Source organism: Patiria miniata, unplaced genomic scaffold (assembly GCF_015706575.1).
Source record: "Patiria miniata isolate m_02_andy unplaced genomic scaffold, ASM1570657v1 HiC_scaffold_20, whole genome shotgun sequence".
Taxonomy (NCBI): Eukaryota; Metazoa; Echinodermata; class Asteroidea; order Valvatida; family Asterinidae; genus Patiria; species Patiria miniata.
This window is the reverse complement of record NW_024037059.1, coordinates 32,359,774-32,373,975: the sequence shown is the minus strand read 5'-3', so window position 1 is coordinate 32,373,975 and position 14,202 is coordinate 32,359,774. Positions and strand designations below refer to the sequence as shown.

General features: G+C 39.5%; 1 protein-coding gene across 7 annotated transcripts in view; it reads right to left on the bottom strand.

Annotated features, from left to right (window-relative positions):
* Positions 1 to 14,202, bottom strand: part of LOC119728692 (zinc finger protein 271-like) — a 149,734-nt gene that overhangs the window by 37,700 nt on the left and 97,832 nt on the right. For 2 of the 7 annotated variants that reach the window (XM_038201026.1, XM_038201020.1), the window contains one exon: positions 8,835 to 13,441. The exons of 3 other annotated variants lie outside the window; for them this stretch is intronic. In XM_038201026.1, the coding sequence (XP_038056954.1) occupies positions 13,426 to 13,441 (16 nt within the window). In that variant the 3' untranslated portion in view covers positions 8,835 to 13,425. Of the gene's footprint in view, positions 1 to 2,333; positions 2,700 to 8,834; positions 13,442 to 14,202 lie in introns of those variants that run through there. 2 more of the 7 variants (XM_038201024.1, XM_038201021.1) reach the window with 2 other exon arrangements.

The window sequence follows — 14,202 nt, the reverse complement described above, 5'->3', positions numbered from 1 at the left end:
TTTCACTTGTTTCCGGATCGTAAGTAAACTTCAGTACAACCATCTTAATCATCGATGTCTACTTGTACCTCAGGTGGCATATTTAGTAATTTGGAGGCCGTTTTGAAGGTGAAATCTGATGTTTTTTGTTGGAAAATATTGGTTTTTGGGACGTTGTTGTCCAGCTCGCGGTATTAGCTTGGACCTTACTAGACCCGTGAACGTGGCTTGTATACAACGCCACGTTCACGGGTCTAGGACCTTACTATCGCCAGACCATGTCCAAATGTTAAAAAAGGCGATAAGTTGGGTCCAAGTTACTCGGACTAATATTAAATGCAGTATAGCGTCTTCCTGTGAGCATCAGACATCTTCGAAAATGCATGACAAGAACCCAATTGCCTCTTTGTAATAGGGTACTTGCCTAGCCCCATAAATGTGGCCTATTTACTGGACTGCCTCCGTAAACATAGGCCACACATCCACATGTACAAAAACGTGTCGACTTTGCCAAATTGTGATTTTCACATTTAGGCTTACTTTGTAGGGTTTTTTTTGCTTTAGAAGCATTCTCACCCTCTATATAGGCTAATCAGAAAGTGCTGCCTTTTTCAGATGTCTAAATTTTGTGAAATTTCATGTTGAAATTTTGTGTGCAAATGTATCTGGAAAATTCACGAAAAATGGACATCTGAAACAGGCAGCACTTTCTGATTAGCCTATATAGAGGGTGAGAATGCTTCTAAAGCAAAAAAAACCAACAAAGTAAGCCTAAATGTGAAAATCAAAATTTGGCAAAGTCGACACGTTTTTGTACATGTGGATGTGTGGCCTATGTTTACGGAGGCAGTCCAGTAAAATAGGCCACATTTATGGGGCTAAATCTTGCCATTCCGCTGTAATCATAACAAGAGTAGCTCACACACTGCACACAGCAGATATATAGCAATTTTTAAAAATATATTTTAAAAAAGTCCAAAATCCTCCTGGCTGTTTTGGAAGATTTTGGAGGATTGAGAATGTGTGCCACATACAGTGTCAATTGATTTTGGAGGATTGAGGATGAATGACCTCCCTATGACAATTAAACACACTTTGCCAGTTTTAAGTGCCTCTACAAGAGGTGTTGCCGCAAACCGAAACGATACCGATACCCCACCATGCAAAGCCTCAAATCTTATATATCTTTGTAATGTTTTATTGCTTTTTTTCTATTTTTATAATATCGTATGTTTGTTGTAACTGCTGGGCACCTTTGAAAAACAGTGTTCCACTGAAAGGTCTCCCCAGGATAAACAAGAAATAAATAAATAAATAAATAAATAAATAATAAGTGGTGTTTGGAAAAGAGGATTTTGGAGGACCGAGGCTGAATGCAGTTGAGAGGCAGGGCTAATGGAGAATTTTGAAGGATTGCGGCAGTGGGTATCCTTCATTTAAACATACATGTAAGTGGAATATCTTGGAGCATTTGGGTGGATTGAGGATGGTTCCTAACAAAAAGGGCTGGGGGGGGGTAGGGTTAAAGTGTTAATCTACTCTGCCGCAGCACAGACTGCAGGATCAATTTCTCCATGCACACAGAGAATTCAGATTGACAATATGTAAAAGGAACACTGATCTTGCTGCACGAAAATGTGAGCCAAGTTTCCACCATTAGCGTTCTAACTACTCTCTTTGATGTGAAAGAAATTTTCGCCTACATATGATCTGTTATCTCATAATGTCAACTAAACTGCCCTTGGATATCAGCACATTTATTGGTAGTTGACGAGACAAACACAGAAAAGTCTCTATATAACTTGGCAAAGCATACACACTATTATATGAGCTGGCAACCATTCTTAACCAATCATAGGATAACCAAATGTAGGCGGATGCCACCCTCAATATTGAATTTCAAGGTCATGTAGATTTGCCCTCCATGCATGTTTTACTCAGTTTCTCCCAAATCTACAAAGATTTTCTATTCTAATAAGAAAATGTTAACCTCTGATACCTTTACACATATCCAATGCACATGCGCAAGCAATTCCGCTGACTATAACAAAAGAACATTGTGTCACCACGCAGGCTCACACACTGCACATCCCAGAAGCCCATTGATAAACCCCGCCCCCCCCCCTTTTCTTGTAGGATGGTATTGGAGGTGAGTATTTTCTTATTAGAACAGAAAAGCCCTGTAGATTCGGAAAATTCTATTGCAGAAAATACCTCACCTCCGATACCTACAAATGCAGAGTAGCATCAGATGCCCTTATGCAAAGGTGGGGACATGCAGACTAGAGTCCAGAAGTTAAGTGTCTTAAGCCCAGCTGGAAGGAATACTAGTGAACCAAACTGTTAAGACATACCCGAAAGCTGAAAGCATAATGCTTCCAGGAGGATGGGTCAGTAGCTTTACAAGATCTTTGGGCTGCAGTCCGAGCACTTGCTTGTAGCACCTGTCTGCCCATCCAGCCTTCTGCCTGGAGAACATCTCGCAGGCAGTTTTTCCAACATGCTGCCTGCATAATCCCCGATATGGCCACACCTTGGAAGATAGCCCATGATGTTGTCTTGCCTCAGGTTTGGTGGGCTTGAGGTGGGACCTGTCGTAATCCAGCCTGCGAAGATGCAAGATTCCTCTGTGGCGGCTGGTTTTGAGCATGGGTTGCGAGGCGCACCATACGTGGCTCTCCAGGTGCCTGCGGTGCTTGTAGAACCGGTTGTGGTTCAGCCTGGGAAGATTTAAAGATTTAAAGGAAAGCATAACCCAGGATTCCCATCCAGCTGATGCTGAGTGCATATGGTACAATGTACTGGGCTACAATGAAAAGCATATAGGCCGTTCCCCTGTTCGAACAAACACGTGTGCAACGCGCACGTCTGACAGAAATAGGCACAACAATTTCCACATGCTATACAACAGAAGTTGACGGATGGAATCTTATTTTTGTTGTGTAAACAAAATACCGTTAACAACTTACCTCCTATTGCAGTTGCATGTGAACGCTGTGGTAAGCTTTACATTGGCAAAAACAAGCGCCGTCTGGCCGATGTTTAGAGACAGGTGTGTTCCAAGTTCAGTGACGTAAACGCGTACTAACTTCAATGAAGTAACGCGTGTAACGCGAGCGCACGCTTGATTCGAAATAAGGTAAGACTTGTATTCTATATTGCTACTTGTATTCTATATTTTGTCATTCTGCTGATGAATGCCTTATGGTACGAAACAGTAAGTCAAGAAGAGAAATGTATGCCAAAGTTTGATTAATTCTGAATTTATTGCATAATCATATCTCTACAGAGATGTATCGGGCACTGTGAATTGTGATAGAAAACGATTTCATTGAATATCCAATGAAATCTTCTATCACAATTCACACTGCCCGATACATCTCTGTAGAGCTATAATCATGCAATAAATTCAGAATATGAGTTAATCGATTTTTGGCATATCTCTGCAAAAAGCGGGCAAAAGTGCCCGCTTTTTGCAGAGCCTCTCGGTAGGCCGGGGCAGCTTTCTCGAATGCCTCCTTGGACGACAGGAGAGACGCTTGTTGATTCCATCTGGTATCTGTTTGGTGACAGCGGGTGGATGGTTTGACTGGACATGTACATAAAGAGGTACATTACCTTCATGTATGGCTTGTACCCTCCCGTTCGCAGGTCTAATGTGACGTCAAGGAAGTTTACTGTTGCCTTGTTGGCTTCGATCGTTACCTTTAAGTCATTTTCCCGGAATACTTGGCAAATTTCCTTCTTGATGTTTTCTATTTTCTGGGGGGTCTCTTTGAATACTGCCAGACCGTCGTCCCTGTATAGTCCCACTCTATTTCCGTACCTTTGGTTTCAGGATCGACAGCATATTATGCTACATACAGCTCGCATGACTCCGCGCCGTTCGACGTTCGTCATGACATTGAATTTACTGTCTGCATTACGCTTTCTCCAAGGCACCTGGTCGTTGAATACCACTGTCTGTTTTGCGTGGATGATGATATCTTTCTCCTTGTTGTATGTTCTCGTAGTTTTCCCGCTAATCCTAGGGCCTTCAGGAGAAGCTTTTCCGTTATCGAGGGGTAGAACGTATGATTTCCTCGGTCAAACAAAACAACAAATAGTGACACAGGACCAAGTACTAAAAGATATGTACAACAATATCAACAAATATAAAAGAGAAAGCAGTTATGCGCTTTAACTCAAAAAGCCCCAAATGGCCCGAGCTAGAAAGGAATATTACCAGTTATGACTTGTGAATCACTCTTGACGGGTTTAGTACTAGGAATGACTTGTGTATCACTTCTGATGAGTTTATTACCAAGTTATGACCTATGAATCTCTCCTGATGGGTATAATGTCATTTATGAATTATGAATTACTTCTGATGAGTTTAGTACTAGGAATGACCTAGAAATCACTCATGGCGGGTATATGACCAGTTATAACCTGTGAATAATTCCTGATGAGTATAAACTTATCTAAACTAAACCTGTCACTCCTGGCAGGTTTATCACAATGTTATGACTTGTGAATTACTGCTGGCGGGTATATTACCAGTCACGACTTGAGAACCACTTTTTTACGGGTTTATTGCCAGTTATGACTTGAGAATCACTCCTGACGGTTTATAACGAGGTTATGACCTGTGAATCACTCCACAGGCTCAGTACCAGTTATGTAATGTCAGTCATTCCTTGTGAGTTTATTGCCAGTTATGATCAGTGAATCACTCCTGCAGTTGTGTCGCAACGGTGATTTGACAAATGTGACTTGTGCTTCCTGCTTATGTCAAGACAAGGTTAAATAGTATATCAAGTGATGTGAGGACGAGGGACGATGATGCATTGTCTAGTTGTTGAGAAGTTCATCGGGGGAGCTGTTCCCGTTTGCCATTACCCTATTTCGTCTGTAGGTTTCGAGTATATTAACGTACAAGCTGATTTACCCGATCATAGATCGGGTAGGGCGTATTTGTGTTGGGGTTGAAAATGTGGGGAGTTAAATGTAAATGGGGATTTAGTTTAGAAGACATGCAGTTATAGAAAAGCAATTTCTGCGGCGCTATCTTAGGCAATTTCTGACCACGATACTAACACTACTGTATTGTTTGAACAACTTAAAGATCATCTTTTAAACATCATTTGAGTTTGGAGTCATTGAATCAGCTATTCTGAGCAAAAGAATATTATAGTAGGCTACAATTTTTATTCGGGAAGAAAAAGTTGGGGGGGGGGGACAAAACGATATTCCCCGCTTTAAAATGTTGGGGTGGGCAATTGACGCCCATGATAATTATGTACCATGGCATGCATGACTGCTTGTAAATTTTCTCGTTGGTCTGTTAAATTGGCATTTTGTGAGGCAGTCGCATTATTTTGTGGGAAAACTGAGATGAAAGACTTACCGTAGGCGAAAGCTGATTGTACAGCTTTGACAATAAATCATAATGCAATAAAACGTGAAGGTGGCATTTGCAATGAAAATGTTGAGTGTGTAACCATAACATTACAAAGTCTGAATCATGGAGGAAGGTCATTATGAAGATACAGTATTGGACTCATCAACAAACGTAAACTTCTTACAATTCTTACAATTTGCAAGACCTGCGAGGAAAACGTTGATTTAACTGTTTTATTCAAGTTGGTTCAACCCTTATTAATAAAGCAAGTCCAAACAGCCAACAACCGCCAATGGATTTATTATGCACTCTTCGTTATTCCAACCCAACGTAGTTCAAAGATTGCGATATTTGAAGCAATGCATCGATCCTTCGTTGATCCCAAACAGGCCCCCGAAATTATAACGCGACACTGAATTATACGTGGCGGGCAGCGGACTCAAAACACTCTTCCATGCATGGTAAAAGCAACAGCACTTTATCACACGTCACACGCTTGTACAAGCGTGTGACGTGATGATAAAGTTGCATAGCGAGCACTGTAGACCCAACCTCGTTTCCAGGGTGTCGAGCAGGCTGCAGTACGCGTTGCCGCGACAGTTTTTTTGCATAGCCGGGAAGTAGTACGCAGTGTAGACTTTCGTTTGGTCAGACCGCGCAAGGTATACTAATGTGTAGTCATCCTAAGTATTCATTGCACTCGGCGCAGGGGCGGCAAGCAAAGCATAGGAAACAATAGGGACACTTGGTGGCCACGCACCATGGAGAAAAAATATTTTGCCAAGGTCACCCAAGGCTACCTTTTGGTGAACGCTGTTGTAGAACGGCCGAGTAGAACACGTAAACGGAACCCCTACGTTGAAGTCGCTGACCTTGCACTGTCTTGACTCGCAGAAAAGTCAACACAGAGGGCAGCCAGGCAGTCAACGTGAAAGCGCACACGACGGCAAATTCATGTGCAAAAGGCAATCCCTAAAAATCGACGAAACGATCGCCGGTCCGTACGGAAAAATTAGGACGACCCAAAGTGTCAAACCCGGCGGAAGACACCCTCCACATTTTCCACGGACGTAGAGCGATTGTGGGGCCACGGGAGACCGCGGTCTTGGATCCTTTCAGGAGCAAACATTTCTCGGAGGCCGAGTAAAACTTGCTCTTATATATATAGATGATATGAGCTTTTTTCAAATGAGTGTCACAGCGAAGGCATGCCACCGCGGTGGGGTAAAATGCATTTGTGAGGGTCAGTGGCAATGACAATGAGGCTTTTGATCTGGGCACATTGTGGAAACCACCCCTTGCGTTAATGGAGATTTAAACTGGACCTATGTTAAAACTGCCTCGAAGGGGCCAACAGCACTATTTTGACTACCATGTCAAAATCGTCCTAATCAGGGGTGATTCTCAAGTCAAAACTGGGTAATAAATCATTAGAAGTGATTCACTGGTCATAACTGTGAAATAAACTTATCAAGAGCGATTCAAAAGTCATAACTGGGAGACCAAACTCTTCAGGATTGATTCACAAGTACTAGATAAAAAAAAAATATAAAAAAAACAGTCAGGAGTGATTCTCAAGTCGTAACTGCCTTATACACGCCAGGAGTGATTCACAATTCATAACTGGTAATTAACCCCTTCAGGAGTGATTCACTTGTCATAACGGGCAATATACCTACCAGCAGTAAATCACAGGTCAGAACTGGGTAACAACTCATCAGGAGTGATTCACTGGTGATAACTTCGTAATAAACCCGTCAGGAGTGATTCATAAGTCATAACTGGCTAACTCGTCAGGAGTGATTCAATAGTCATAACTGGCAATATACCCGCCAGGAGTGATTGCCAAGTCAAAACTCATCAGGAGTGATCCACTGGTCATAACTTCGTAATAAACTCATCAGGAGTGATTGCCAGGTCAAAACTGGGTAACAAACTCATCAGGAGTGATTCACTGGTCATAACTTCGTTAAAAAAAAAGTCAGGTGTGATTCATCAGTCATAACTGGCGATAAAAGCGTAGGGAGAGATTCTCAAGTGATTCACTGGCAATAACGCGTCGGGAGTGACTCGCTAGTCATAACGGGCACTATACCCGTCAGCAGTAAATCACAGGTCAAAACTGGGTAACAACTCATCAGGAGTGATTCACCGGTCATAACTTCGTAATGAACCCGTCAGGTGTGATTCATTAGTCATAACTGGCAATAAACGCGTCGGGAGTGATTCAATAGTCATATTTGGTAATATACCTGCCAGAAGTGATTCTTAAGTCAAAACTTAGCAATAAACTCATCAGGAGAGATTCGCAAGTCGTTACTGGCAATAACCCCGTCAGGAGTGATTCCCAAGTCAAAACTTAGCAATGAACTAATCAGAATTGATTCACAGGTCAAAACTTCATAATAAACCCGTCAGAGTGATTCTCAATTCATAACTGGTAATATACCTCTTTAGAAGAGATTCTCTAGTCATAACTGGCAATAAACCCGTCAGGAGTGATTCCCAAGTCAAATCTTAACAATAAAACTAATCAGGAGTGATTCACAGGTCATTGCTTCATAATAAACTCATCAGGAGTGTTCCTTAAGTCATAACTCGGTAATAAACCCATCAGGAGTGATTCTCAAGTCATAACTGGCAATAAATCCATCAGGAGTGATTCACAAGTCAGTGCTGACAATAAAACGCAACAGGAGTGATTCACTAGTCATAACTTTATAATGCACCCGCCAGCAGTGATTCTGAACTAAAAATTACTTTGAGCGGTAACATTAGGGAAATTTGATCCACTGCCGAGTAAACACGTCTTGTACTCGTCGTCAATGGTCACTTTAGTAGCAAGCCGCAGAGGTGATACGATTTGAACCAAATGACCGGCCAAAAAATTGATCAATCATGCACATTTTGGCGCTGACATTTCAGCTGATCACTGAGATCAGCATTTTCGTCATTGTCTTTGTCCGATAAATCCCGCAAAATATCAAAATTATTCATTATCCTCTCAATAAAAAAAATGGAAGTGGGATATTCCACAATTTGGAGCGAAAACTTGACAGATTTAAGAAAGAATATTCATCGTAATTCGTATTTAACCATATCGTTGCAGTGCCTCAGTTGATGTTTAATACGTTGACCTAAATTTGCATGTTGGCCCCAAGTGGGCGTGGTATAGATTCAATCGACAAACAGATTTGCGACCTTGTTTTATCCTCAACGTTATGTTTGCGTAATAGCAATATTGTTTTGAGTGAGATGGCAAAACAAAATCAAAATCTGGGATTTCGAAGGTGCTGCACCATTTCATATATACCATGCATATATATATCAGAAATCTCGTGCAGCGCTAGCGTACACAGGATAAATTTTACATCAGACAATCATGTGTGACCTCACACTTCCGGTTGTGACTGCCACTTTAGGATCGGACGGTTGGGGCCATGAATAATTCAGGAGGTTGTGCCAAGTCATGAATAATTCAGTAGTTTCGATCGGGCCAGTATGTTTATTCACGAGAACAGAACAACGATATCAAGAGCGTTGTTGTTAGTCTATCAGTTACATTAAAACATTTTAAAGTACGGTTGTCGTCGAGCTACCACAGTAGCCTAGTGAATAGCGAGATGAGCTATGGATACAAAGATCCCTGGACAAGAGCTATGTATGTACATCCTGACGGTGAATAAACAAGTAATACTAGTAAATGACATGAATTTGACAAGTTTATAATGATAGCAATAATTGACGTAAACAGGGAGACATTCGAGCTGCAAAATTGTGTCATTGGCAAGTTTTCAGACGACGGAACTGTGAACTCTCTGATCTAATTATTATGATTACATCAATTCATAAATTTCCAAGTAAATTTGTGGGTCCAAATAAGTGAAGAACCCACAAGAAAGTTTAAAATTCGCACCATATCCGTATCTATCTCGCGTATGACGTCATCACTTTGCGAGTTCTTCTCATACATAATGCGGGAAAGCGCCACGGAAACTACGTATGGAAGCTGCCCGTACGTATGAATAACTTTTGCCATTTTACACCAAACGTGGCAAAATGATGCTTTTGAAGTGGGAGGTGCAATGAAAGTCACTTTTTGCGGGAAATATATAGTGACTTTTAAAACATTTGGTGACATTAAAATTGTGACTGATTCATGCACATCGTAAAGTATATTTTTCACAATATTAGCAACCAAACAGTTTGAGCAAGATGGAAGCTGCGAGTTGTTAGTTTCTCTCTTTAATGGTTGGGAGAAACATCCCTGTAAGAAGAAAACAACATTAAAGAGATAACAGGCTGTCACTGCATGGCAGGATCGTAGTGGTATTTTTTGGCATTCTACTGCAACTATAGAACAACGTTAGTTACGGGTGTTCACATATTAGTGTATAAATCTACTCCTTCCTCTTTTCCCCAGAAGTTTGATTCTAATAAGAAATGGATTACTTGACAAAACTACAAGAAGTCCACAGTTGCCTTGTTTGATACTTGCAGAAGAATGCACAAGTGGAAAGTGGGCAACATCTTACTTTAAAAAAAAATACCAATGTAATCAATCTGTCTTGCAGTGAAAAAAATAGTTGGCCTATTTTTCAATGTTGTTTTACACTTCAACGTCTGCCAACAATTTAAGAGAAAACTTAACAGCACGCAGCCTTTATCTTGCTTCAGATCTCGGAAGTCTGAAGTCCCTCTTTTCTAAAGTCCCGCTTTTTTTGCCAATATAATACATTCAGGACAACCTAGGGATAACGTTATAATTATATCCTCGTAGTAGTCCTTGACCAGCATTTTTTTACAGGCAGGTTTTATGGACCTATTTGGTGCTTTTAGTTGCATATTAACTATAGGAAAACATTAAAAAGGGAACTGATTCCATTCTAACTCATTTCCCAGCGTAGTCAAACAATGACTTTTAGTTAAAGCACTCTTCATGGCCATGAAAACCCGCCTGGGAAAAATGACCGTGAAAGCTCGGTGGTCAAGTAGTAAGACGTCTGCACTCGACTTGCACCAGAATGATTGGTTTTTCTCTCACTATCACTCGGGACAGTGAATATTTTACAGTGTTTATAAAATACGTCGCTGGAGGGCAAAACCCAATATTGAAAAAAAAAATCCAGAACAAAACTGGTCTTGGACATAGTTTTTGTTAATTTTCCCATCACATATGCGTACCGGTATATTATGCACGTGTGATGTCATATGGATTCAATGCCAAACTTCTTAGAAGACGTCAATTCAATTTGAAGTGATTCTTCTTCTAAAAACCACTTTCAACGTAACTTCCCTTTCAATTAAATAGATAATTAAATGTTACCTGATAATGTAAACCTGCACCAAAAAGTATCCAAAGTATATTACATGTATGAAATATGTATAAAGAACATAAAAAAATAACAACTAAAAAAATAAATACCCTTTTTTTATGTACAAAGCTCTCGAAGACATTAATTTGAATTGAAACAACTGGTGAACTCAGAAGGCAAGTTTCATAAAGCTTTAAATGTCATTTTTAACTTCATGCTAATTAGTGGGGCTGTTAATTTCAAATATATGAAACAATTGTGCACTTTGTGACTAAAGAATGAAACTTCGCATGTTGGTTCTTCAATGCCATGAAGTTAATTTTAAGATGTGGAGGCATTTCAACTTTGCATATACATGACCTTTACATATAACAATTGTTCTTCAGAGTGCACTTTCCTATGACCCAAAGTGCACGTCATTATGTCTTTATACAATCAAAATAACGATCTGATATGGGAACAATTCATATCTGACATCCGGTGATCTTACACAGGTCAGTGACATTTGTAAACCTTATTTATAGCAAATTAGAAGATCAAATCTTTAAACCCCAATCTTTTTAAGACCCAAGTCTAAATAATTAATATATTAGGTGATCATGCTATGAAAATGGTTTTTGTATGTAGGGACGCTTCATATTTAATCTCTGGTAACCTTCGAGAGGTCATGACCTTTGTAAACCCTATCTATAGATATTTATAAGATTTGCCCTTGTAAGTGTCACTTTTTCAAGACCCAAGTCTAACATTCGGTTCTTCGTGCCATGAAAAGAATTTTCAGATGTTGGGACATAATTATCTGACCATCAATATCATATTAATTCGTCAAAACGCCATTTTTTCGTGACCGAAGCCTCAATAGTGCAAACGAAAGGTATTGCGCCTTATTCTACAGTCATGTTATGAATTCAGACACCACAAACAATTTTTGTTGGCAGACACAACATGATGTGACTGGAATAGACGGCGGTGGGACCTTTTTGTAATGGAATATGTACAAATGCCTAGCAGTATTCACACTTGTGTACCGGTACCTATTACACTCCTTGTACACAGATGGACTTGGGAAACGACATTTAAAAACCTTTTTTTTTCAAAGTCCACTGGTCACTGTTAGAGAGTGATGCTTGTCCAGATGTACTTCTTATATTCTGTTGTGCCTGCGTCTGCCCTTTAAGTGGCATTTGGAGGATTAAATATGATAAATAGAAGCAAATAGCGTAAACAACGTTCACTGACCGCTCAAAGGTCACCAGAGCTCAAAAATGAAATGTTCACATATCTAAAATTCATATTATGGCAAGAAGACCAACATGTTATATACGGGTAATGAACAAGTTGGAGTTTAAAGAGTAAATCTTATAAATAACTTTAAATACGGTATACAAAGGTCAATGACCACTCTAAGGTCTCCAGAGGTCAAATATAATTGTTCTTCACATCTGATCATTATTTTCATGGCATGAAGACGTAGACTATGGTCATATGAAAGTAGTTTTTCAAGAACAATTGGTTATAAATATAGTTATGTAAATGTCACTGACCTCTCAAAGGTCACTTGGTAAGATATGAAATGCCTCCACATCTGAACATTTTCTTTACTGCATGAAGCCCTTTACATGCGAAGTTTCATGCTTCAGTTACAAAGTGCACAATTCTGTCACTTATCAGCCTCACTAAATGTGTTTAAAACAAATTATTGCGTTTAACAGGAATCCATACACAATAAATGCATAGCCCAACACACTGGTTAGTTAAACAAAGATTAAAATGAATAATAAATATCGAACTAAACTCATTCAAAAACATAATTATTTCAGGTGAAGCAGCTGAAGTTAGTTATGTAAACATATACATTTTTTTTTACTGTACATTAAATACTGTTAAAAGATGGTATCAAGGAAATGAGGTAAAAATGTTGGCAAAAAAAGCATCTTCCATTTGTCAAATAACAACTCGTTATATAAGAATACATTATCCATCAGTCATGAGGTAAACAGGAATGACTCATACTAAACTACATTTAACACAGTTTCAATACCTTTTTTTAAATAGATGTTTTATGTTTGTATGTACATTGTATGAGTACAGGCATACACACAATAATGTAAGCACATCTTTATCACACCAGACAGTATGCATAGAAACGGAATTAGAGTGCAAATGGTTTTGTACCACGAGGGTCGCAATAGTTATATGAAAATGCACAAAAGGTATAAACTTTTTGTGCATTCAGTTTTGTTAAATTCAAATAACTAAGTCCACGCTCAGAGATGAGTCCGAAACACATGACACGGTTTGCCAAAAATTGCCAAGTGATTTGGCAGATTACATTTTTAAATTACCACAGATTTTGTTTTAGATTAAACACATAGATACAATGCATATTATGTCCTACTCTTCACCAATTTGATTTATTTTCTGACATTTTTTTTCTCACGATCCCCTATCATTAAAAAAGAAAAACTAAGACACCTCTTATTTGGATGTCTACAACCCCCCGAAAAACTTTAAATTTGTGTTTTTGTGCCCTAGCCGGCATCAAGTTTTACGGACGTTTTTTCATTATTAGGGACATTTGGTATTGTTGTGGGGACTTTCTGCTGTTCCCATAGTGTCTTCGGACTCCATAATAACTATCACCCAACAGACGTGTAGTCCCCACAATTTTGGAACAGGTGTATGTGCATGTTTCTAGTGTGAATCGACACACATTATGAAGCATCATCGATTAATTGAGGACAGGAGTCAAATCAAAGACGACCTGAGTAGAAAACATGTACAAAACCAATAGGAGCTACTGCAAACAAATTCGAGCGATGAGGAACAATAAAATAAATACTCGATTTACACCACAAACAAACCTGTGTGGGTGTGTATACGTGCAGGAGAAGATGGGGGGGGGGGGGCGATTGTCCCCAAGGCAGGGACGCCAATGGTGATGTCCCCAGTTAAAGGTCAAAGTTAGGTAAATTTTACCATACAGACAAGAAGCCTTCAAAATGAAAACGAACCAAATTTCTTCCAAACGGGTCCATGGGGTTGATAAAACCTGGTATGAAATTGAACCCAGTTCAAACATGTGAAACTTCTGTGACGTCATCATGACGTCATCGGGTATCAAATTACAAGCGATTTAGGTTCACAATTTGAATTATTACTTTGAACTGTAAATTTTCAAATGAATGGAGTACCATTCGAGTTGTTTGTGATCACTTATATATTGCATTGAGCAATACTTTGGATTCCCGAGGACAGAGCCGTTTGACCTTTACTTCCGGTGTTACCGAAAGTTCAAGGAAAAGTGAAAATAACTTGAAACCAGAATCATTTTACTGCAGTCGACTGCACTTCCATAATTTGTTTGTCTGCAGTCAACAAATTATGGAAGTGATTTGCCTGGAATGCTATACACATAAATGAGCACAATGACGTCTTTATCCCGAAGGGGCTAAAGTGGCACATCAACGACAGTTGAACTTTTTAAAATTAAAAACAATTTGTCAATATTTTACCAAAGTGCCC